The sequence below is a fragment of the Pecten maximus genome, chromosome 15 (genome assembly GCF_902652985.1).
Source record: "Pecten maximus chromosome 15, xPecMax1.1, whole genome shotgun sequence".
Classification (NCBI taxonomy): domain Eukaryota; kingdom Metazoa; phylum Mollusca; class Bivalvia; order Pectinida; family Pectinidae; genus Pecten; species Pecten maximus.
Window position 1 is genome coordinate 6,027,538 of NC_047029.1, and position 27,267 is coordinate 6,054,804.

A 27,267-nucleotide genomic window follows, 5' to 3' on the forward strand; every position below is an offset into this window, starting at 1 on the left:
TTGGCCTGGCTGGGGAGTGTTCAATTTGAAAAGTATTATCAGAAGTTTGGCCTGCCTGGGGAGTGTTCAATTTGAAAAGTATTATCAGAAGTTTGGCCTGCCTGGGGAGTGTTTGATATTAGAGGGGTTATAGTGAGTTCAGTCTGCCTGGAGTGTTCAATATCATAGGGATTGTAGTGAGTTTATACAGCCTGCCTGGGGAGTATTCGATATCAGAGGGGTTAGAGTGAGTTCAGCCCCCTGGGGAAGTTTCGATATCAGAAGGGATATTGTGATTTCGGCTTCCCTGGGGAGGGTTCCATATCAGAAGGATTATAGTGAGTTCGGCCTCCCTTAGGAGGGTTCCATAACAGAGGGGTTAGAGTGAGTTCGGCCTCCTGGGGAGGTTTCGATATCAGAAGGGATATTGTGATTTCGGCTTCCCTGGGGAGGGTTCCATATCAGAGGGGTTATAGTGAGTTCGGTCTCCCTGGGGAGGGTTCCATATCAGATAGGATATAGTGAGTTCGACCTGTCTAGGGAGGGTTCCATATCAGAGGGGTTATAGTGAGTTCGGTCTCCCTGGGGAGGGTTCCATATCAGATAGGATATAGTGAGTTCGACCTGTCTAGGGAGGGTTCGATATCAGAGGGGTTATAGTGAGTTCGGCCTCCCTGGGGAGGGTTCGATATCAGAGGGGTTATAGTGAGTTCGGTCTCCCTGGGGAGGGTTCCATAACAGGGTGTACAGCCTGCCTGGGGAGGGTTCAATATCAGAGGGTGTTTAGACTGTCTGGGGAATGTTTACTTTGAGGAGGATAATTAAGATTTCGGTCTGCCTGGGGTGTTCAATATCAGAGTGGTTATCATGAGTTCAGCTTGCCTGGGAAGTGTTCAAATTGAAAGGGATAATTGGGAGTTCAGCCTGCTTGGGGGTTTTAGACATCAAAGGGGTTATTGTATTGTAAAATCAGAAAAGGATTTTAAGCCTCATAATTCAATTATCATTTGTGGTAAAATACAGTTTGTTTCCAAACAATATTCTTTGTTTTGCATGAACATATTTTTCATTACGTCCATTCCCAGCCACTGCCTTGTATGCTTTACATATGGTCCACATGAAGTGTGACATTGTTTTACGCAGGAAGTACCAAACCTTACCAGTGAACATTCAAAATTATATATCTATACACATGTTATTGATTGGTAGAATCATCTCATACCCTCAGGGCGTACCAGGAATATCAAAGACCCCCAAGGTTGGAGATTTCTGCACACCCTAAGTTTTTTTTCTTTTTTTCTGATTATACTATTTTATTTATGCAGGGTCAAGTTCACATACATGTATCACAAAATATTGCAATGTTGACGCGAAGTGACTGAACTGTCGACGTGATGTCATTGTATTGTTGACAGCTTGTGCTTCTGTCAAACCCTAGCTATAGGGGTTGACAGAGAAATCACACCCGAGGGGTTGACAGAGAAATCACACCCTAGGGGTTGACAGAGAAATCACACCCTAGGGGCTCACAGAGAAATCACACCCTGGGGGTTCACAGAGAAATCACACCCTAGGTGGTGACAGAGAAATCACACCCTAGGAGGTGACAGAGAAATCACACCATAGGTGGTCACAGAGATATCACACCCTAGGAGGTGACAAAGAAATCACACCCTAGGAGATGACAGAGAAATCACACCCTAGGGGTTCACAGAGAAATCACACCCTAGGAGGTGACAGAGAAATCACACCCTAGGAGGTGACAAGAGAAATCACACCCTAGAAGGTGACAGAGAAATCACATCCAAGGAGTTGACAGAGAAATCACACTCTAGGGGTTGACGAAGATATCACACCCTAGGGGTTGACGAAGATATCACACCCTAGAAGGTGACAGAGAAATCACATCCGAGGAGTTGACAGAGAAATCACACTCTAGGGGTTGACGAAGATATCACACCCTAGGGGTTGACGAAGATATCACACCCTAGGGGTGACAGAGAAATCTTGAATAGGTAATAGGAGAGACAAATATGTAAATGATGGCAGAAACATTATTTTTCAGAGAAATATAAATTATAGAAAATTGACATTTTGCTAATGTTCATCTAATGCATGAATTTCTCTTTCATATTTAAAAGTAATTGTATATAAATTAATTCAGGAAAAAGCTCAACAAATTATGTTACAGGATTATAAAGTTTAAACTCTTATATGTACAATTTGTAAATACTGTATATTATTTGTCTACTTGACCAAAACTAAGAATAGTCTTTCGACTCATTTTGTTATCAAGTATAAATAAAGACCAACATTTAACACTTAAGTTGCATTTAAACAATAGTTTTAGCAAGAATTGTCAGAGTTAACATCGTCATCATAAATTCAATGGTGACAAAGGTTACCATGGAAACCTATTAATGATGACTTAAATGTACAATTATATCAACATTGTACAAATTGTGAGCAAGATGAAAACCTGAAATTTAAAATGAAATGTACAACAAAACATGTATTGTCACATGTATTGAATTTAACCTCACTCAGTGTCACAGTTTTCATTCCTTTTATAAATTCACATCACAAGGCCTAGGGTGAGCTGCAAAACAACGACAGTCTGCTGTGTCTTGATTCTTGAGTTGATGGATTATGTAGGAAGAATGAAAGGTATAATTTGTGGAATCCTTTATTGCACATTTTGTCTAATAAAACACTCTGGATAGGAATACTAGAGCTCATGTAAGGTCAGGCCTTCCCAGCAGGCACTATTGGTGAAGTAGCTTTCAGTCGTCCAATAGGGTCCAAGGTTGCACATTTACAGTCACATCCTGTTACAGGGCATTGTGGGTGATCTTTGAACCAAGAGGTGATGTGTGAAGCATGGCCGCCATGGCGACAAGTCTGACACCATGTAAACCAGTCGTCTAATGGAGTCAACTTGTTCTCCAAATCTGAAACAAACAAAAACTTTTTTCAGTTGTAATAAAAAATGTACATTTAATTCATACTGTTAAAATGCTATATTTTGCGAGAAAAAATATCCCCCTTAAAAACCAGGAGAGACTGACTATAATGTGATACAGGAAACATGATGGCCCTGTTTTAGATTAGACTACCAGGGTAATGGAGGTCTGTTCATTATCATCTGTATGTTTTAAGTAGTGTTGGGCATCGGTTGAGATTTCAACATGAATGACTGGATATAATTGGTTATGGTAGTGTCAACCAATTGATTATTGATTAATAATTGTTTAATCATACATAATCCTTAAAATCCTTCTTTTTTTTTTTTTTTTTTTTGACAAGCCTATTTCTTGATCTTTGATTTGTTTGTTTGTTTGGCAAGATGGCAGATACACTAACCATGTCGACACATGGGAGCCACCATCTTGGTATGCCGTTTCTTTTTTACAGGTAAAGAAAAAATTCCATTTGAATAAGAGGCATTTTGGTTGGTCAGTAAAAATATGAGCTCAATAGTTTTCAAGATAATGCTCCCAAAGTTCAAATGTACTAAAGCAAAAAGGAGACATTGAGGGGCAGAAAATGGTTTTTAAGTGAGGCTGACCTATATATTCGATTTTAAGTGAAACTGACCTTTATGTTCGATCTGTTGACAAAGTGTTGACCCTGAGGGAGTCCCTAGGTTGGTCAGGCACACAGCACATCTGGGTAGTGGTTTCCTACAGCCTGGACAGCAACTTATCTGTCAACATAAACGAGACATTAGTATGGCCAAAACAGGACAGCAACTTATCTGTCAACATAAACGAGACATTAGTATGGCCAAAATAGGACAGCAACTTATCTGTCAACATAAACGAGACATTAGTATGGCCAAAATAGGACAGCAACTTATCTGTCAACATAAACGAGACATTACTCTGGCCAAAATATCAATCTTCCTCTAAAAAGATCCAAAAACCACTGTACAATGTGTTAACAAGCCAATTTGTCAAAATGTCAATTTGTACATTGTTTATACTGAACGGTACATAAATGTATGGTAGCCACAATCCTCTGACTTAACACTTTCGGATACAATTTGTAACTTTTTACCTTTAAGTGTACATCAATTTAATTTTGCAATCTAAGTGACTGATGAATTGTCATCTTTAACAATTTTACACTTATATTCATAAGTTTAGACATTGGTAAAAGTTTCTATGTAAGATTTCAGTGACTAGCACATTGTGTAGTTTATCATCTTAATCAATGTACTAGTCACTAAAATCTTACATAGAATTTGTCATTAAATGTAGAATCTACTCAGTATAATGTTAACATTGTTGCTGTTAGAATCAGTCAGGTACTGTGTATATTTTGTTTTGGTATAATAAATCTTGAAACAATAATGGACAAAATATTGTAAACCTGATTAATTTGACATGCTCAAAAATTGGCAAAACCAAATTTAAAACAGATTCATGGAATGATGAATTAGAACACCAACAATGGTTACCATAGAAGCCAATGTAGATCAACTATAATTAGCGCAATCATAATTCAGAAGATACATACTTCAAATGCGAAAATCACTAAAATAAGATTACCACTAAAATATATATGTTTATTAATGAATACGAGTCAGAGTAACTCAGTTTCTACCACAATACGCCGTGTTATTCCACTCTCAAGCCATTGTATAAATGTGCCGACTGTTGGATAAATATATGTTATATACCACTAGTGGTATATGACCTTCCGGTCTATTGATTGGTCAATAATTCAAACTTTGACCCAAGCTGCAATTGTTATTGAAGTCATCAATAATCGAATGACGTCACATCACCGGGTCCCAGACGTCATCAGTACACTTTATTTGCATACGCTAAATTTGGCCACGTTTCCCTTTGATTCAAGCCGATATTATTGTGGTAGAAACAGGTCACACGACTCGTGATTGTTGGATATGGAATTTATTTCACACGAGTAAGTTATTTTTTAAAAGTTGCAAAAGACACTCGCTATATACGCGAGTGTCTTTTGCAACTTTTAAACAAGAGGCCCAGAGGGCCTGTATCGCTCACCTGGATTTCACGAGATATGAAACAAGAATGATGATTAAGCATATTTGTCACTGGTATTGCTATGTCAATATATCATAGGCATTTTATATGGGTACGTAAGGTTTTTATGCCAAAAAAAAAAGTCAGTTCCTTCCTTCATAAAATTTTGAATCCCTACCCAAAAGGATGCTACCAGTCAAATATGAGCTGTTTCAGAAAAGAAGTTGTTCATATCAATTTAGCCAAATTGACCCCTTTTGGCCCCACCCCTCAGGGGGGGGGGGGGGGGGGTCAACTCCAAAATTTGTACAATTTTAAATCCCCACCCCATGACCATGCTACCATACAAATGTGAGTGATATCCATTGCTTAGTTTCAGGGAAGAAGTTGTTTATATCAATTTAACAAAATTGCCCCCTTTTGGCCCCGCCCCTCAGCCCCCAGGGGGTCGGCCCCGTCATTTGTACAATTTTGAATCCTTTACCCAAGGGAATGCTACCAGTCAAATATTAGAGATATCCTTGCTTAGTTTCAGAGAAAAAGTTGTTAATATCAATTCTGCCAAAATGACCCCTTTTGGCCCCGGGGGTTAGCCCTGTCATTTGTACAATTTTGAATCCCTACCCCAGGCGGGATGCTCACAGTCAAATATGAGCAATATCTATTGCTTTGTTTCAGAGGAGAAGTTGTTCATATCAATATAGCTATAGTGACCCCTTTTGACCCCGCCCCTCAGGCCCCTGGGGGGTCAGCCCCACCATTTGCACAATTTTGAATTTCCACCTAATAGTGATGCTACCTGGCAATATGAGCAATATCCATAGTTCGGTTTCAGAGAAGAAGTCGTTTATATCAATAAAGCCCAATAGACCACATTTGGACCCGCCCCTCAGGCCCCTGGGGGGTAAGCCCCATCATTTGTACAATTTTGAATCCCCACCTAATAGTGATGCTACCAGACAAATATGAGCAATATCCATTGCACGGTTTCAGAGACGAAGTCGTTTATATCAATATAGCCCAATAGACCACATTTGGACCCGCCCCTCAGGCCCCTGGGTGGGGTCAGCCCCATCATTTGTACAATTTTGAATCCCCACCTAATAGTGATGCTACCAGACAAATATGAGCAATATCCATTGCTCGGTTTCAGAGAAGAAGTCATTTATATCAATATAGCCCAATAGACCACATTTGGACCAGCCCCTCCGGCCCCAGGGGGGTCAGCCCCATCATTTGTACAATTTTGAATCCCCAACCCATAGTGATGCTACCAGGCAAATATGAGCGATATCCATTGGTCAGTTTCAGAGAAGAAGTCGTTTATATCAATATAGCTATATTGACCCTTTTGGCCCAACCCCTCAGATCCCCAGGGGGTCAGCCCCACCATTTGTACAATTTTGAGTCCCCACCCCATAGTGATGCTACCAGGCAAATAGGAGCAATATCCTTTGCTTGATTTCAGAGAAGAAGTCGTATATATGAATAGAGCCAAATTGACCCTTTTTGGCCCCGCCCCTCAGGCCCCTGGGGGGTCAGCCCCACCATTTGTACAATTTTGAGTCCCCACCCCATACGGATACTTCTGACCAAATTTGGTCAAATTCTGATCTGTGGTTATGAGGAAGAAGTCAATTGTTGACCGACGGACGGCCAGCCGGCCAGACGACGGACGCTACGGTATGGCATAAGGTCACCTTGGTCCTTCGGACCAGGTGAGCTAAAAATAACTTACTCGTGTGAAATAAATCGTCCTTTCAAAGATCCAAAAACCACTGTACAATGTGTTAACAAGCCAATTTGTCAAAACGTCAATTTGTACATTGTTTATACTGAACGGTACATAAATGTATGGTAGCCACAATCCTTTGACTTAACACTTCCAGATACAATTTGTAACTTTTTACCTTTAAGTGTACATCAATTTAATTTTGCAGTCTAAGTGACTGATGAATTGTCATCTTTAACAATTTTACACTTATATTCATAAGTTTAGACATTGGTAAAAATTTCTATGTAAGATTTCAGTGACTAGCACATTCTGTAGTTTATCATCTTTATCAATGTACTAGTCACTAAAATCTTACATAGAATTTGTCATTAAATGTAGAATCTACCCAGTATAATGTTAAAATTGTTGCTGTTAGAATCAGTCAGGTACTATGTATATTTTGTTTTGGTATAATAAATCTTGAAACAATAATGGACAAAATATTGTAAACCTAATTAATTTGACACGCTCAAAAATTGGCAAAACCAAATTTAAAACAGATTGGTGGAATGATGAATTAGAACACCGACAATGGTTACCATAGAAACCAATGTAGATCAACTATAATTAGCGCAATCATAATTCAGAAGATACATACTTCAAATGCGAAAATCACTAAAATAAGATTACCACTAAAATATGTATGTTTATTAATGAATACGAGAGTAAGTCAGTTTCTACCACAATATGCCGTGTTATTCCACTCTAAAGCCATTGTATAAATGTCCCGACTGTTGGATAAATATATGTTATATACCACTAGTGGTATATGACCTTCCTGTCTATTGATTGGTCAATAATTCGAACTTTGACCCAAGCTGCAATTGTTATTGAAGTCATCAATAATCGAATGACATCACATCACCGGGTCCCGGACGTCATCAGTACACTTAATTTGCATACGTTAAATTTGGCCACGTTTCCCTTTGATTCAAGCCGATATTATTGTGGTAGAAACAGGTCACACGACTCGTGATTGTTGGATATGGAATTTATTTCACACGAGTAAGTTATTTTTTAAAAGTTGCAAAAGACACGAGCTTTAGCGAGTGTCTTTTGCAACTTTTAAAAAATAACTTACTCGTGTGAAATAAATTCCATATCCAACAATCACGAGTTGTGGAACCTCTATATAGCCTATCTTTGGTTTGTTACATGACAAGTAGAGTAACTCAGTTTCTACATTCCACTCTAAAGCCATTGTATAAATGTGCCGACTGTTGGATGAAAATATGTTATATACCACTAGTGGTATATGATCTTCCGGTCTTTTGATTGGTCAATAATTCGAACTTTGACCCAAGCTGCAATTGTCATTGACATCATCAATAATCGAATGACGTCACATCACCGGGTGTCACCGGTACACTTTATTTGCATATGCGAAATTATACTTTGCTACGTTTCCCTTTGATTCAAGCCGATATTATTGTGGTAGAAACAGGTCACACGACTCGTGATTGTTTGATATGGAATTTATTTCACACTCGTAAGTTATTTTTTAAAAGTTGCAAAAGATACTCGCTTCAAGTGTCTTTTGCAACTAGTTGTGTAACCTCTATATATCTTACCTTTGGTTTGTTGGCTGACATGGACATCATGGAGCGGGACATGAGTCGGAATGGAGCCTGAGTATTACAGGCTATGGACTTCCCACAGAAGTTACAGCTTACATACGCCTGGGGTCGATTGTGTCGCATGGAACTGTGACTGTCGCTGGAGTGGCGGATGATATCAAATTCTGCTCTGTAGTGTACGAATAGGCAAACTGAGTAAAAGGAAGACTGAATCATGGGGACAAACGAAAGCTTTATAATTTTTTTATACAGATATTTGGTAACCAGTCTTTGGCTGGAAACAAATAGACTATTGGTGGATGTATTTTATTGAAGATCACTTGACTTGAGTAATATAGGGAAAGTGTACTTTACATTGAAGATGAGTTGACTTGTGTAAAATGAGGAAAGTGTACTTTACATTGAAGATCACTTGACTTGAGTAATATAGGGAAAGTGTACTTTACATTGAAGCTGGAGGATATCAGTAAGTATGGTAGTGTTATGCTGAGTAATAAGTTAACAATACTCTATGTCATGTACCTTTCGTGCCAGAGTTTCCATCTATCCAGCAGTTCTCTATAACTGTAACATACAAAAGCCAGTGAAAACTTGATCAATACTAATAATATATCTCTTATGAAGGTTATTGGAAACCTGGAACAAGCACATCCAATGATTTTGATGCTCTGATGTGCTGTATGAATAATGTTGAATTACTTAAAATAGCTCAAAAATATATACTGGTATACGTAAACATATCTATTTTAACATACTCAACCTTTAGTAGATAATAGAATTTAAACACATGATGAATTATAATGAATTAACTCACTAATATTGCTTACTATAGAAAACAATGACAGGAAGTTCAATAAGCACGACCATAATTTTTATGGGAAGATTCGAAAAACGCTAAAATAAGAAAAAAAAATCCACGTATGGAACGTGAGAGAGATCATTGTGGTACTTGTTGAAGGACGAATGAAGGCAATGAGCAGCCCACAAACTGATGGGCTATTGTGGGAAAAAAACCATTTACACTACTAGTCTTTGTGGTTTATAAAGTTTTTAACACATTTTTCCCCTTAGATGTTCATCATATGTTCATATGAGGAAAGTTCAGAGCTTTGTACTCTGGGTACCTACTGGCCATGCATGATTTCCTAGATTGTAACAGTTTCTAGGAACTGCTCAGCATAAAAGTTTAAGGATAGACAGATGCTGCACAAAACCATAAGTTACTGCTACTTTGAGCTATGTGGACTAATAGTTACAGTCACCATTTACATTATACTGACCTTTCAATCCATGTGATGACCTTGTACTGACCTTTCAATCCATGTGATGACCTTGTACTGACCTTTCAATCCATGTGATGACCTTGTACTGACCTTTCAATCCATGTGATGACCTTGTACTGACCTTTCAATCCATGTGATGACCTTGTACTGACCTTTCAATCCATGTGATGACCTTGTCATTGTGTGACATCTCACAAGGAAATGTGAAGACAGCGGCGAGGGCGGCAGTCTGGACGTCACCTGTCCTATCGACATAGTTCTGTAGTAGTTCCACTCCCTCCAATGTCAGTCCTAGACAGAGGAAATTTTACCTTCACATCAACATTGACTTACTTTTATTATCCAACATTCATGTAGATTTTCAAGTATTTTTTATCCTCAACCCGTCCAGTTATGTCTACAAATCTACACTTGTATTTACAGAAACAACTATTTATCTGGGGCCCGGATAAACTTTTCTTTGATGTAGCTGAAAGGTCCAAATAAAAGTCAAAGTGACCTACTTTTGGTAAATACTACCAATAGACCCAGTGACTTAGACCTATGTTCAGCTGACTTCAAGTATGATTCCCTAAAGCTTCACTACGTAATGTCTATCAATCATGGTAAATCTGAAGTAAAACATATACTTGCTTCTTACTGATTTTAACCATTATTCTTAATCGTAGATGCCAGACAAGAGCAAAGGCACTTCTCAACAGTTTTGAAATGAACTAAAAATAACTCAATCTTGCATACTAAAATCACAAATGTTGGCCAACAGAGAAAGAAGGTAACCATTATAATTATGTAATAAATATATTATGAAATATTAAATACAATTAAACATTTGGATACTAGATAAATTATTACAATCAGCTACCTGTGAGAAGTAAGCCATCCAAACATCCCTCGTCCTTCATAATACTGCTCAGACTGTCAACATACTCCTTTAACTGTAAACAGACCACACCGAATCAATGTTTATAGGCCTACGCTATTACAGTAAGATACAAATATATTTCTTATCAAATTAATTTTCTGGCAGATTGCAATGACAAAGGTTTTGACACAGAATTCTTTACAGCATGTTAACCTGAGAAATGACAGATTATATACAATAGATGATCAGGAGATATGAACAGAGTTAACTCCATTCAATGACATTTCCATTAAAATCAAAAATTCATGGTTGATCAAGAATTAATTTGGAGGGTACAATTTTCTTTTACTCCAGGAAAATCTAATCAATATATGCAGGATGTACCTTTTGGTCCGATAGGTACATACAAGCAAATGCCAGTCGATCAGCCACTGTCATACATTCATGGTCATTCTACAATAAGCAAGAGAAAGATTAACGATGTCATACAATTGTGATCAGAAACAAAAGGCCTACAAGACCTGCATCACTCATCAAGATATTTCAGCAAAATTGCAATATTTATCACTGAGAGTAATATTGTAAGGTTTACTCCATTTTGGGTTCTGTCCCTGCAATACTGTCAATAATAGTTGGTAATATTTGCAGGGGATTTTATTTTGCTATATTTACGGTTATTTAATATAGAATTTTTCTATTTAACTTCCTTTTACCACCCCGAAGGATCAGACTACATTTGTATCCAAATGATGAAGGATCCAAGGATGATTCAGACAAAAAATGGTTTAAGTTTCTTTTATCTGTATGGAATATTTTTACTTATTACACTGTAACACTGCTCTCTCATTTATCAAGTAGGAGATATCATATGTACCAGAATTTCATCATAGTTTTCCTTATCACTCGCAAGGAAGCAAAACATGGCCCGGAGGTAGGGATCGTGGACAGTCTGGAGTAGAGATCCACAGGTACGACGCCACATCGTCTGTTGTTCCTCTGTGTACCCAGCTATCGCCATGGCAACCGCACTTAGGTTTTCATAACCTATCACAAAAGAGTAGGTTTGAGCAACTCATACAAAATTTTATCCAGCCTTCAGGGATATACAACCTTCTCCAAACAAAATCAACTTTCCACTTGTTCCAATCAAGATTGATTTATTTGCCAGAATTTATCCCTTGAAATTTCAATGATCTGGCACCAGTTTCATCAACATTTTCTAAGTTAAAGAAATTCTTTACAATTATTTTGGTCTTCCATAGAAAAGCCTGACAAAATTCAGGGAAGTAAGTTACATATTTACTTTATATTAAACTTTTATAATCCATACCTGTGGACAAACTTAGTAGTACATGTTAAAGGTATTTTCCTCACGCTAAGGAACAATGTTATTGAAACTGGGACCAGGCCATGATTTAGATATTATATAATACGATATAAAACTGTTGTTCTACATATAAAACCCTGACCTTGCTTTGTGGCCGTCTTACTCAAGATCTGTATAGACTTGCCCATCTTCAGGTTAAACAAAGCTATAGCAGCAGCCTTGGTGTATTCCGTTTTTGTCTCAAGTCTGTAAACAACAAATAACAAACATGTCTACCTAGGGACCATATTTATCCTCAAATGAACCCCCTCCCTCAGTGTAAAAGTTTGGAACATTTTAATTCTCAAATAAGCCCCCTCCCTAAGTGTAAAAGTTTAGTACCTTGATTATACTCAAATAACCCCCTCCCCAGTGTAAAAGATGAATTATATTATACCTTATTTATTCTCAAAGAATCGCCTTCCCCTAGTATGTAAATGTTTAGTACCTAATTTTCCTCAAATAAGCCCCCTACCCCAGTGTAAAAATTAAGAACCGTATTTATCCTAAAACAACCTCCTACCCCAGTGTAAAAGTTAAGAACCATATTAATCCTAAAACAAGCCCCCTCCCCCAGGGTAAAAGTTAAGAACCATATTTATCCTAAAACAAGCCTCCTCCCTCAGTGTAAAAGTTAAGAACCGTATTTATCCTAAAACAAGCCCCCTCCCCCAGTGTAAAAGTTAAAGAACCGTATTTATCCTAAAACAAGCCTCCTCCCCCAGTGTAAAAGTTAAGAAACGTATTTATCCTAAAACAAGCCCCTCCCCCAGTGTAAAAGTTTAAGTACCGTATTTATCCTAAAACAAGCCTCCTTCCCCAATGTAAAAGTTAAGCAATAAAATTTTGGCAGGGCTTATTTGTGAACCATTTTAGTCTTCATTTTTTTAAACTGATGACTCTTCAAAAGTGAAGAATGGAGCTTACTTGTTGATAAATACGGTACATATGTTCTACCTATACACATGAAACAACTGACACCAAATCACTGTTTTTATGGTTCTCAGAATGTCATTACAAACAAAGTTGAACATATTTCAGAAACAAGATGCAAATCTCAACTTTTGACATCTCATGATATAAAAGTTTAAAATTCCAACAATTGCTAAATTCCTGCTTAATGAGAGATCACACAGTAACTGCAAGAAATTAAATGACACTACTGTATTATGAAGGAGTATGTGCATTCATAGACATAATAATTACATAAAGGGACATAACTCCTTTGAAAATTGCCTGAAATTCCTACAGGGGTGTTTATTATAAAGTCTGTATAGTCTAGTCTGTTTGGTATACTGCCTAACAGTACTAGTCTGACTGTACTTACTCCTCCAGGAACACATCCACCATCTCCTTGTTTCTCCACCCACACAACTGTAGAGCTCTCCTCCTACAAACACATCAGTAAATCAGTCATTCACCTGGGATTATAAAATTCCAAAAGCAAATAGTTTTCAGTCAAATAATCAAACAATTGAAGTTTATTTCAGAATTGCCACTTCGAAAATTTGTACATGTATATCCACTTTTGCCGTCATGCAGTTATGTTGAAACTGATTTTATAGTGAAGTCAACTTCATATACTCTTTTGAATAATACATTTTCAAAATATCAATGAAGTATTCAAATAAAAGCACTTAATTTTCAAACTTTCAAAATTCTAATTCTGATAGCTCAGTCAGTCAGAATGCCGGCTGGTCTGTGAGGTTACAGTTGTATCCTTGGGCAAGACAATTTACCCTAATTGCTCACGACAGCATGTGACCAGCCTCTTGTATGTTGTTCAGTGAGATAGTCACTAACCACCACAAGGAGACTCAGCCTCAAAATGACCCTGGCTGTTCCCGGGGCAATAAATAAAACAAACGAAAAAACAAACAACATCATATTTACCTTTCCTCGCTGGAGTAAATCCTCATTGTCTTCAGGTTACTCAGTACATTACCGTCGACTTCCTGCCACGGCCAGTAACTCGCATTGTTACTGGTGTCAGTCTCCTGTTGTAGGAGACTTTTGATTCCCGTACATCGGGATATATTTATCTTAGTTTGTGTTTGTCTGTTCTCATCCACTAACTGTCTGGTTACTGATCCAAAGTTAAGGATCAAAGACTTCACAGCTCAAAATATCTTATTTTCCCTGACAATGGTTTAATATAACTGGCAGGGTTGTTGACCCATTCTGTCAGCCCCTATTAAAGATCAATTCCATGTCCTCACACAGAATAGCTATCATACATAAATTTTTCATTTTAACATTTATAAAATACAAGGATACCAGACAGCCATCGCCACATCCCTCGTAGGTGTTGTTCTTCGATGACTACATGGGCATTATGCTCCACATTTACTGTCTGTGATGAAAAAAATGTTCAAAATAGTATATACATGTACCTGGTCAATGTGGAAAAAAACCTTGCTCTTTCAAAACTTTTATCTGTCAAATATTTTCATCGTGAAAGTATGAGGTTACCGTAAATGACCATTATTTGTTACCTGTGTACCGTATCCCTTGGTAATGCGCTGTCGAATCCTCTGTGATATATCAATAGTCTGGCTGTTTTTTGGGGACACAACATCAACCATTCTTTTACCACAGGCCCAGGACAGGTGAAACTGTGATGACCACATCTGAAACACAAGTTATATCTATAGATACCACATAATTATACTGGACAGTCGGGACTGTGATGACCATATCTAAAACACAAGTTATATCTACAGATATCACATAATTATACCAAACAGGTGGAACTGTGATGTCCACATCTGAAACATAAGTTATATCTACAGATACCACATAATTATACATTTTACAACACAGGGGTATGTGATGTAATAGTTTACTGACGATTTGGTTCAATCACGTAAATTTGGTATAAAGTGTCAATAAATGAAAATGTCTAAATCCAAATAAAAGACTTGTGGAAATTAGGCTGGTACTGTGGAGATTGTCTTGTGTTTGGTTTTTGGTTTGTGTTTGTTTAACGTCCTATTAACAGCCAGGGTCATTTAAGGATGTGCCAGGTTTTGGAGGTGGTGGAAATTAGGAGTACCCGGAGAAAAAACCACCGGTCTACAGTCAGTACCTGGCAACTGCCCAAAGTAGGTTAGAACTCGCAACCCAGAGGTGGAGGGCTAGTGATAAAGTGTCGGGATACCTTAACCACTCGGCCAACATGGCTCCTTTTCTTGTGTAAAGTGTTCTATTGTCTCGTGTATAGGACACCTTAGTTTTAATTTGATACATTTATAATTCAGTGTTTCGGTGATTACCACAGGAATTCTCTCGTGTACGGTTATGTCCTTGACTGCTCCGGTCTGTGACACTGTCAGCATGCGGTTTTCATCCGTAGGGTGCCAGGAAAAAGCCATGCATTGGTTAGCATAACCTGAAAACAAACATATCTGAAAATTATTTATCTTTTACAAGATTCTAGAAATAATTGATATCATTTTTACTTTCAAGATTTTGTGTGTTTTTTTTTTTAAATCATCAAAAAGTGTTTCAATCAAAGACACTTCGGAAGATTGACTTCAATATACCACAAGATACTTAAAATGTACATGAATACAAGGGCCCAATGGGCCCAAATCGCTCACCTGCAATGCAGTGATCTTTTCATACATGGATCCTGCAGTTATTTGAAAGCATGCTACAGGACCAATATAATGTCTCTCTGCACTTTGGCTTTTCACTAAAAGTCATTTAAAGATTTAAGCATACTTGATCGACCTGACCTTGAATGTGAGTCAGGGTCATTCATTTGAAAAAAACTTGGTAGCCCTTCACCCCAGCATGCTGCAGGCCAAATATTAGGTCTCTGGGACTGTTGGTTATTGAGAAGAAGTCGTTTAAAGATTTTAGCCTTTTTGACTCCTGTGACCTTGAATGAAGGTCAAGGTCATTCATTTGAACAAATTTGGTTTCCCTTTACCGCAGCATGCTACAGACCCAACATCAACTCCCTGGGACTCTTGGTTATTGAGAAGAAGTCGTTTAAAGATTTTAGCCTTTTTGGCCCCTGTGACCTTGAATGAAGGGCAAGGTCATTCATTTGAACAAACTTGGTAGCCCTTCACCCCAGCATGCTGCAGGCCAAATATTAGGTCTCTGGGACTGTTGGTTATTGAGAAATAGTCGTTTAAATATTTTAGCCTTTTTGACTCCTGTGACCTTGAATGAAGGTCAAGGTCATTCATTTGAACAAATTTGGTTGCCCTTTACCGCAGCATGCTACAGACCCAATATCAACTCCCTGGCACTCTTGGTTATTGAGAAGAAGTTGTTTAAAGATTTTAGCCTTTTTGACTCCTGTGACCTTGAATGAAGGTCAAGGTCATTCATTTGAACAAACTTGGGAGCCCTTCCCCCCAGCATGCTACAGGCCAAATATTAGGTCTCTGGGACTCTTGGTTATTGAGAAGAAGTCGTTTAAAGATTTTAGCCTTTTTGACTCCTGTGACCTTGAATGAAGGTCAAGGTCATTCATTTGAACAAATTTGGTAGCCCTTTACCCCAGCATGCTACAGACCCAATATCAACTCCCTGGGCCTCTTGATTATTGAGCAGAAGTCGTTTAAAGATTTTAGCCTTTTTGACTCCTGTGACCTTGAATGAAGGTCAAGGTCATTCATTTGAACAAACTTGGGAGCCCTTCACCCTAGCATGCTGCAGGCCAAATATTAGGTCTCTGGAACTGTTGGTTATTGAGAAGAAGTCATTTAAAGATTTTAGCCTTTTTGACTCCTGTGACCTTGAATGAAGGTCAAGGTCATTCATTTGAACAAACTTGGTAGCCCTTTACCCCAGCATGCTACAGACCCAATATCAACTTCCTGGGACTCTTGGTTATTGAGAAGAAGTCGTTTAAAGATTTTAGCCTTTTTGACTCCTGTGACCTTGAATGAAGGTCAAGGTCATTCATTTGAACAAACTTGGGAGCCCTTCACCCCAGCATGCTACAGGCCAAATATAAGGTCTCTGGGGCTCTTGGTTATTGAGAAGAAGTCGTTTAAAGATTTTAGCCTTTTTGACTCCTGTGACCTTGAATGAAGGTCAAGGTCATTCATTTGAACAAATTTGGTAGCCCTTTACCCCAGCATGCTACAGACCTAATATCAACTCCCTGGGCCTCTCGGTTATTGAGAAGAAGTCGTTTAAAGATTTTAGCCTTTTTGACTCCTGTGACCTTGAATGAAGGTCAAGGTCATTCATTTGAACAAACTTGGTAACCCTTCACCCCAGCATGCTGCAGGCCAAATATTAAGTCTCTGGAACTGTTGGTTATTGAGAAGATGTCGTTTAAAGATTTTAGCCTTTTTGACTCCTATGACCTTGAATGAAGTTCAAGGTCATTCATTTGAACAAACTTGGTAGCCCTTCAGAACAAAATAAAAAATATTACCCGTTACCAACAGAACTGCTTTTCAATATCAGATCTAGTTTTTCTGTCATTTGAAAAGGAAAAATTTGTATGATTATAACATCATTTCTTTTGCGAACATCTAGTTTCAATCATTAAAATATGCCAATTTTTAAAGTTAGTTTTTTCAATCTTTTTAGAGAAGAAAATATTGGTCAATGCATTTCGTTTTGTTATCATACCTGTACCAAACTACATAATATATTTTTATCTTGGCATCCTCCAAGTGGATATTATCAAAGTGACATAAACTTAATGCTTGCCAGACTGTATAATACCAGGATATGATCAATCTAAAAATATTGTTTTCATCGAGGAAAAAAAAGTTTTTCATTAGGTATTAAGATTTATTTTTTCATAGAAACGATGCATTTAACCAGTAATCATTTTCACAAAACATTTTTTGTGTTATTTTATTTTATTTTTTTTTCATTGTGGATTAGACATTCAATAGTGGGTGGGGTGGGCTTATTCCCAATATGGATCTATGCAGAGAAAATATGAAAAATAGAGGAGGTGGGCTTATCCCCAAACATGGGCTTATACCTGGTAAAATATGGTACATGTAGATATCAATGATGAAACACCAGATGATTAGTACTCTTTTGAAACATCTTAACTGGGCAGTATACCTCCAGTTCTATTTTTAGAAATACTAAACTTGAGCCTAGAAACTAGTTTTAAACCCAATTGTACATCTATATACAACAGCATGTCTGAAATTGAGCACATTTAGATAATTGAATTCTGACATAATCTGAAGACATGGAAGTGCGGACAGACAGACAGACAGACACCGGTTATTATAATATAGTTTATCTCCAGTGTTTTTGTTTATCACGGTACAATGGTTGAACACAGCAGTCCGTTTATGGAATAATGATACACCAAGTGATTTTAGGTTGCTGTTTTAGACACACTTTGGCGAAAGCTATCAAGGTATTAATATCTGCAGGTCCATCAATATTTACTCCTGAAATGTTACAATTAAAAATTGTCCTGATAAAGTCTAAACTTACACTGGACATTCCTCTCTATGATGGCAGGGTCCAAATCATCAGCACCTGTTCAACAGACAGAAAAATCAATTTGCTTGTGTTTATTGACATGTAGACATTGACAATAACTCACTATGGCAAACTTATACTCATACAGCATGCAGTGAAACAAATTCATACCTAATCTTATCATGTAATAAACCTAGGGCCCCCACACATAATCTGTACCTCAGAGCGTGCAGGACTTATTGCAGAGTAATATTTGAAGATTTCTTCTAAATTTTATGTTGACAAACCCTTTGTTGATACACTTATTTACAATTGTTTTGGCATGAACTTAAATCAGTTACCAGCCAGTAGACATTTGGTCTTCTTCTTTTAAACTCAGAGTCCACTTCATCAAGTATCAGCCATGATTTTTTAACAGGCTCCAGGACGATAATTTGATCAAGTATCAATATAATGTTTTCTGTGCTTGATGAAATGTTTTCCTCAAAATGGAATCTGACTTACTTTATAACCCGGAGAGAACTTGTCAGAACTTACCCATTGGTATGTGACGGATATCATATAGCTTTACAGCAGAAGTTTCCTTCACCAACACAGCTAAAAATCCCATTCTGTCCATCAAAATCAAACCAAAGCATACAGATATAATTCCACATAACACATGTACACAATTACATGATTTTATACAGTAATTTGTGTTCCTATTAAACAAGGCTAAATTCAAATTCAGTTGTCTTCAAATATTGGGGTAGGTTCACCACAGAATCAAGTTATTCAGGTATTATCACAAAAGGAATCTCAAATAGCTGGCCAAGTCCAACACATCAAAATTCTGATAAATGTATCAATCAATGTACATTGTACTATTGATAATAAAGAATCTCTAAAATCTTAAACATCAACAAAGAATTACAACATCAGATAATATCAAGGAGAATGATTGCAGCATATTTTGAATAACAGAGCGATTTTTAATTTTTTATTTATTTTTTTATATAATCCAATAATGTGTAGCAGTACAAAAGTATTCTTAGGGGTTTATAAATTATAATCTACCTACAATTCAGAGGAAAGTGTATTGTTATTTTTGGATGAGAGTGTATCCGTTTCTGTTTACTCACCTGGTTGGACACCAACCAATTTGAACTACAGGCTTTGTTTCAGGAAATGTCATTATCTAGGTCAAAGGTCAAGGACACATTTTTATCATTTCCACACAAAGTCCCCTTTTCATCCAATCAGATACAGCTAAAATACCTCACACACAGTTTCTCTTCAATATACAGAGAAGGTCTAGTTGACATAGTACTTACAAAAAACATTGATATAATATACAGTGTATATTATATGATATATATTTTACTGGAGTCTTCATGCAGGATATAATTACTGGAGTCATAATGTGGGATATATATTTTACTGGAGTCCTCATGTGGGATATAATTACTGGAATACCTCTAGCTTCACACTAGATCTCCAGCCTCAGTTTCATTACTATAACTATATTTTACTGCAGACAAATGTGTAAAGGATACAGGTTTATCAAAGTTCCTGATGTCCCAGACTGAAACTTGATTCTGAAATAGAACAAGAGAAAATAGCAATCAGGGCAAAACAGAAATAGTTCTGTGTAGACATTATACATGATCTACTATACTAAAGTATCTATCACAGGAGTTTTCGGGAGTTTCATAGGAGAAAATTCTATGCATGGTGTGCATGGGAGAAAAAGTGTCTTATACCATGATAGCAAATGAATTGTTTTCATTGATTCACTTCTTTTGGTGGTTCTTGTTGTTGGAAAAGTCTGTAGTCCTCCATTTGGGTAGATATTTTACTGGAATACTCCATTAAATTAGTACTCTCAGACAAATTTGTCCTAGGTATTTTTAACCATTGTGTTCTGGACAAAGGAGAACATACCTCGTGGTAGGATGCTAATCTATAATCGTTCTTGGGGTCCATACAGATTCCGTACACACTCTTTGTGTTCGTGGTCAGGTGTTGTCTACTCGTCTCTATCAACATCAAAATATTACTCGTCAAGTTTTCAAATCTTAAATGAATATGATGATTTATATGAGAAATTAAGTAAAATCACAGAACAACATTCATTGACACACACTGTGGATCTCTAAAATAAGGTGGTTCCCATAATCAGAAATCAAAGAAATAATTTTGATTATCGATAATTATCGATCTTACAAAATACCTCAAAATATAGTGTAAATATTTGACAGCAGTCATTTAAAACTAATGTACTATTAATTTGTGTTGAATATCAATTTAACATTATTGTCAGCTTTTCCCCTGAACAGATCTGTATTCTGTAAATAACAAATTGTACAGTAAAACCATGTTAAACACGTTTGGGCCATACTCTGAGTTTGAGGAATACAAGGTATTCTAGTATTCTGAGGTTAGTCCTTAACCATTAGGTATAGATCACATGTGAATTTAACTTGAACAACACTGTACTTAGTAAATGACACCAGTATTGGTGATTTTTATTGCCTTTAAACTCAATTATGAAACAGGAAGACAAGTAGACTGTAGTTAAAATGTTAAAAGAAAAGTTAAAGCCTCATTTAATCAAGTAATGAATATGCAATAAAATATTGAGATTATCGGTAGTTAACATAGACTGATTATTTTATTACAAATGTCTACCTCTTAAGTCAAAGATCTTGATGTACTTTGAGCCCATTCCTGCTGCAAATGTTTTGGTGTCCTTGTGGAACCAGGCGAGGGATCCAGTGGTGTCACCCGGACCTGTCAATCAAACACACATCTGTACAGTGGGATCAGAGAGGTAGGTAGAAAACATTGAATTCTGACACAAACTCAACAGACTAAGACAAACAATTCCGTTTGGACCAAATGCCCTTCATTAAGCTATTATTATCAGGATAATCAAAGTACGCAAAGTAAAACTATGGTATCTAATACAGGCAGCATACTATTACATACATAATCATAACCACATAAACAAGACAAAATAATACATTCAAGGCATACGATTTGTGAAAATGACAATTTGTTAAATGAATTTTACTGAAGTCGAGACATCTTCAGATAATTTAAAGTGAAACATGTATACCCAGCTTTTGATTTATCATTTTCTGTAATGTACATTTTCAGATGAATATATCTGGTTTTGGGTTCAGTAAAGATGTGTGTACCTAGTTCTGTTATAGGTTTAGTGATCACACTGGATTCACTAATGGAGGAGCTGTAGCGTTGTCTCTCCAGCGTTGAAGTGAGCTCATTGCCTGGCTTGGAGTGGATATCCCATATCAGGATACAGGGGTCACTTCGGTACTTCTCTAAACCTTCAGCTATCTGTTAACGCAAGAGGAGTGTTAGTGAATGATTCAGGAAATCGACACCAAATCACAACATAGAATATAACGTCTGATGTTATTCTGAGAAGAGGACATATAAATCTGAGACCAAAAATCTGCTAATACCAGTAACATACTGACAAAGGCAATTCAGTATCCTTAGTGATCACTCCAAAAATGACAGACCTCCTGTTATGTAGTCACCAGCTACTACAATGAGACCCTGCCTAAAAATGACCCTGGCTGTTAACAGGGCAATAAATCAAGCAAGCTAAATAAAAACAAAATCGTACTACTACAGCCCTGCATGTTGTAACATAAGAATGGACATATGCATGTCTTACTGGGGATATGACATACTTCGGAGGAATTAGGTCAAAACGATTAAGTTAATAGCATCTTTCTCAAATTTAAACAGGTCAAGTGTGCGATTGATTTTACTCCTTTTCTCTACCTACAACATAATATATATAAACTAGAAAGTCATATCTGTTATCATTTTCATATTAATGTTTGTACTGTACTTACCAAATTGGTTTCCTCTGGATTCCATGCCAAGTAAACACATGATCTGGTGTGTTTAGGACCTGAAAGGTGAGGTCACATGTTAAATCTATTGTTATAATACTTTTAAAATATTCATATTATTTCAGTTATGATTAAAAAATTAGATTCTGTGTAAAAGCATATAAACAAAACTAGTGTCAATAATATTTGAAAACTTGTGACAGTGTATATAGCGTGTTTGTCGAGGAGAGGGCTTCAACATATTGACATAACTTGTGCCCAATCATCTTCCTTGAATTATTAGAAGCATAATAAAATGTGTTTAAAAGCAACCTTATAACACTTACTGAATTCCTTTCCCACCAAATCACTGCCACCAGGCTGTCCAAAACTAAAACCAACATTAAAGTATGAAAGGATTAAAGTGTCAGGAGTTTAAATAATTCCTACAAACATATTGTAACAGACTCCTCACTGTTCAGGGAACTTCACTATAAATTCAGAAGCAGACAATTCATCAAACTAGTTCATGCCAGAGACAAATATCAACCAGCTCGTATTAAATGTTACATTGTTCATACAAAAGAATACATTTGTTCGAAAATCACATAATTTCAATTTTATTTATTCCTGATGAAAATCATCTTGTTACCAGATGATAATTTTTTCCCCCATGTTTTTCTTCTTTAGAATAATCTTTTTATCTGATTAGAATAATCATATAACAGGGTTTTCCCGGACGCAGGTTTTCTGCGTCTAGGACGCAAAAAAATCACGAAGGACTCGCAAAACAAAAGTATTTGCGTCCGTGGGACGCAATAATAAATAGACAAACGTCTAATTAAACTACATAACCACATCGCTAAAAAAATAACTTTTTGTCAGTATTGTGCTGTGTTCATTTCTCGCTGGTATGATCAATCGATGTTTTTACAAATCTAGGCCTGGTAATAGCTATAAATAGGTCATTTATGATCAGGGTAAATCCGAGTCTTCCGCGAGTTTGAAATGGTAAAAGTCTTAAGTTCGGCTAATTGAAGCGTCTAAACAACTATGATGTAGACAAAGTTTGTAACCATGCAGCGAACGATCGGAAGTTTCTTTGTTGTCTGTAGCGTTAACTGTTTTTACAATAGTCATTAGTCAGTACACATGACAATTTCACAAAGTTAAAAAAAAATGGGACTCCTGAATTTCTGCTGGGACTCCTAGTTTTAAAATTGAGGAGTCCCTGGGACTCCCTAAAACAAAATGACAGGGAAAACCCTGATATAACTTAAGAATAATCATTATATTACCTTGTTAGAATAATATTACTACCTAGTTAGAATGATCTTTTTACCTGGTTAGAATAATCTTATTATCTGGTTAGAATAATCTTTTTACCTGGTTAGAATAATCTTATTATCTGGTTAGAATGATCTTTTTACCTGGTTAGAATAATCTTATTATCTGGTTAGAATAATATTACTACCTGCCATGCACTGGTTAGAATAATCTTACTACCTGGTTAGAATGGTCTTTTTACCTGGTTAGAAATAATCTTATTATCTGGTTAGAATAATCTTACTACCTGGTTAGAATGATCTTTTTACCTGGTTAGAATAATCTTATTATCTGGTTAGAATAATCTTACTACCTGGTTAGAATAATCTTATTATCTGGTTAGAATAATCTTTTTACCTGGTTAGAATGATCTTTTACCTGGTTAGAATGATCTTTCCTGGTAAGAATGATCTGTTTACCTGGTTAGAATTATTTTGTTACCTGGTGAGGATTATTTTGTTACCTGGTGAGGATTATTTTGTTACCTGGTGAGGATTATTTTGTTACCTGGTGAGGATTATTTTGTTACCTGGTTAGAATTATTTTGTTACCTGGTGAGGATTATTTTGTTACCTGGTTAGAATGATCTTTTTACCTGGTGAGGATTATTTTGCCATTAGGCTGTCCTACAGCTATAAGATTGCCCTGTTCGTCTTTGCCAGGGTACCAGGCAACAGTCTGCAAGCAAACAAAAGTTCTTTTAATATGTTAAGTCGTCAGACATTAGCAATATCTACAGGAAAATGTCCTTGCTACAGAATCATGATAAAATTATCAAGAAGGCAACAACTTTCTCATCATATTACTGCTACTTCTGTCTTGTTAATTCTTATAACAGATGTTATTACCAGATACCATACATAAATGTAGTGATTATGGGACAGAAATACTTCACTGAAAAAATAATAAGATCCTTTAAAAAGAAACAATGAAATAAATATTACATTAACATGTACTTCCACAATGAACTTTTCAAAACTAAATTGCCAAGACATTAAAAGTTTGCACTCACTATAGGGAATACAAAAATTGGATTTACCTTGTGCAAAGGGGAATTATAACCTTTTCTTAGAAAATTACCATTTGGGCGAGCTAATTCTCATTATATCTTACTTCCACAATGAACTTTTCAAAACTAAATTGTCAAGACCTTAAAGTTTCCACTACTACTGTTGGTCATAACCTGTTATTACAACTTCTAAATACTGATAGCTAATGAACTATCTATAATGAAATCCTCTTACCTTCAGATATTGTATCCCAGAATTAACAGCCAAATGGATACCATAAGTATCATCAGATAATCTTGTTGCTGTTAAGAGAAATTTACAAATAAGCCATATCATCAACACCGAACATTGAAGTTCTCAACTGAATCATGTCTGCAATAACAACATTATATTATTTCAAGAAGGTTAACAGAACATGCAGCCAAACAAAGGTGTTTCTCTGATTTCAAATGTAATTTTAGTGCACAAAGGAACTACGATAATTAAAAATTTTCATGTTTTTATAGACTACAACATATCTGTTAGTATTAACAAATCATAAATCCTACTATCCAAAAGTGATACAAAAGTAAATTAAAAAATTTGATTAGGCTAAACAAGAAATCGCATTCTGTCAAGAAAAAGTCTTGAAATGTTATATTCTGATTACATATATAATCAATAAGCCCTTCCTCTTTTTCATTTTCATTTTACAGTATAATAATTCATGGTAAAGCAGGAATCAAAATCTAGAATTTAAGATGAAATACAATGTATACATTGAATACAGTGTTTGATAATGATTTACACTATACTAGAAGATTTTGAATTGCTGCCAACACTACAAACGCCCCTTCCTGAGCTCTGATCTGCTGTACATGTCATCCCCAGTGTTTCCATATACAGGAAGATGTTAAAGAATAAGTCACTGCAATATACCTTGAATTCCTTTGAAAGCATCACTATCACTGCATCGGATGACCTTGTACAGATTGACTATCGACCCGTAGGTGAGATACTGGTCTTTTTGCGTGGGTGACCACAGGATCTTTGTCCCAGTTGACATGGTCAGTCAGTGATTTCCGCTCACTGATCAATATTTTTTCATTTTGTCTTCATATTGTCTGTGAATTTATAAATGTGAATCTAAGCTTAAAAGGTGTTATGATCAAAATAATAAATATTACCTTATACAGAAATATAACTAACAGAAAGGGTCCACAGTTCTCCAAACACCAAATTTACTCTAAAACTGACATTAACAAAATGGAAAGCATTCAAAAGATAGCTACATATAGCTTCAATCAGATGTGCTACATGCCTATTCTAGTAAGAGTCCCAGTGTGTGCAGGCCATTTATCATTACTCCTTCCTGTCACATGATTGGCACAATTGACCACTCTCACGTGTGCTGATGAAAAATATGCTGCACACATGTACACTGGGAGTAAAACTAGGAAAGGCACCCTTCTAAGTTAACTGTGGTACTTCTGATTGAAAATATAGCTACCTTTTAAATGCTTTCCGATTTGTTAATGTCTATTTCAGAGAATTACCACTTTATAAGACTATTCTAATGTATGGAACGCCCAATTAACATATCTTCAATTAATTGAACATATCTTCAAATAAGATATGTTCAATTCAATTAAAGATAGGTTTAATTCAATTAGAGAGAGGTTCAATTCAATTAGAGATAAGTTCAATTCAATTAGATAGGTTTAAATAATACTAATTGAACATATCTTCAACTGATTTGAACCTATCTCTAATTGAATTGTACCTATCTCTAATTGAATTGAACCTATCCTTAATTGAATTGAACCTATCTGAAGTTCAATTACATTTTACGAACAAATAGGGAAAAGGGACTGCTCCCCTTGTTCTTCCGGTAATTTCGCTATCAAGATACTTGTTTCTGGTACTTCTTCCATCTCCAGCTGTCTTTCGTATCTCCCTGAAGGAGAGATCCAAGGGAGAGACATTGTTATTCTCATTTTGGCGCAATGAATTAAAGAAAGGTTCAATTGAATTAAAGATAGGTGCAATTAATTTAAAGATAGGTTTAATTCAATTAAGGATATGTTGTTTTTGAAGATAGGTTTAATTCAATTAGAGATAGGTTCAATTCAATTAAAGATAGCTAGGTTCAATTCAAGTGTACCTATCTTTAAACGATTACAGACAGGTACAAATAATTGGACATATCTTCAATTTAATTGAACCTATATTCAATTAAATATAATTGAAGATAGGTTCAATTGATTGAATATATGTTAATTTGGGGTTCCATAGTTATGGAGAACTCTAGATCTATTGGAACAAATATTCAACTTTTAGAAGTATATACATGTACAGCTGCAATCAAAAAGTTGCCTTTGAATATTACAATTTTATAAAAACTGTTTAGAGTCGTTAGTGCAATTTTCAAGATTGGCATTAAAAGTTGTAATTTAAGTCTGTGATTGCACGTGTACAAAGGACGCGTGCGGTCATCTGACATGTCACTGAGGAATTGCATATAAGGGGGCGAAATATATCAAAATTCAAATCTGATCAACTACTGTTCACATTTAGCTTACGTTTTTTTCAGTTGACAGCATTTATCTCTAATGTGATTTTGTTTTGTCTGTACCATAAATATGATATAAGAATGTTCCAAAACATGTCACAACAGCAAACAAGTTAGTGAAAAACTTCTCCTTGCCGTTTCGTTTTGAGCGGAAGTCAACAGATTCTTCTAATTTACGGTAGTCGTGCATAAATAGACTAATCGTACTCTGTTAAAAATTCTAATAGTTTGAAATAGTGAATTATAG

General features: G+C 36.2%; 1 protein-coding gene across 6 annotated transcripts; it reads right to left on the reverse strand.

The window, feature by feature from the left end:
* Positions 1-2,341: 2,341 nt before the first annotated feature.
* Positions 2,342-27,169, reverse strand: LOC117343728 (GATOR complex protein MIOS-A-like). 6 transcript variants are annotated; one of them, XM_033906201.1, is made up of 27 exons: positions 27,031-27,169; positions 25,388-25,572; positions 24,704-24,771; positions 24,055-24,137; positions 22,481-22,524; positions 22,155-22,213; positions 21,465-21,624; positions 20,953-21,054; positions 20,206-20,300; positions 19,818-19,859; positions 19,404-19,459; positions 18,820-18,893; positions 18,295-18,339; positions 15,126-15,241; positions 14,346-14,480; positions 14,128-14,203; positions 13,744-13,936; positions 13,178-13,240; positions 11,954-12,057; positions 11,359-11,528; positions 10,869-10,937; positions 10,485-10,557; positions 9,775-9,913; positions 8,862-8,903; positions 8,334-8,508; positions 3,577-3,685; positions 2,342-2,930 (listed from the first exon to the last, which is right to left on the reverse strand). In XM_033906201.1, the coding sequence occupies exons 2-27, from the start codon at positions 25,512-25,514 to the stop codon at positions 2,725-2,727; spliced, it is 2,625 nt and encodes an 874-aa protein (XP_033762092.1). In that variant the 5' UTR covers positions 25,515-25,572; positions 27,031-27,169; the 3' UTR covers positions 2,342-2,724. The 6 variants fall into 6 exon arrangements, 2 of the variants coding, with proteins under 2 accessions (XP_033762092.1, XP_033762093.1); XR_004536069.1 differs by lacking the exons at positions 2,342-2,930; positions 3,577-3,685 and adding an exon at positions 9,620-9,763 and having other exon boundaries at positions 8,443-8,508; positions 9,795-9,913; XR_004536067.1 differs by lacking the exons at positions 2,342-2,930; positions 3,577-3,685 and having other exon boundaries at positions 8,443-8,508; positions 9,620-9,913.
* Positions 27,170-27,267: the final 98 nt, after the last annotated feature.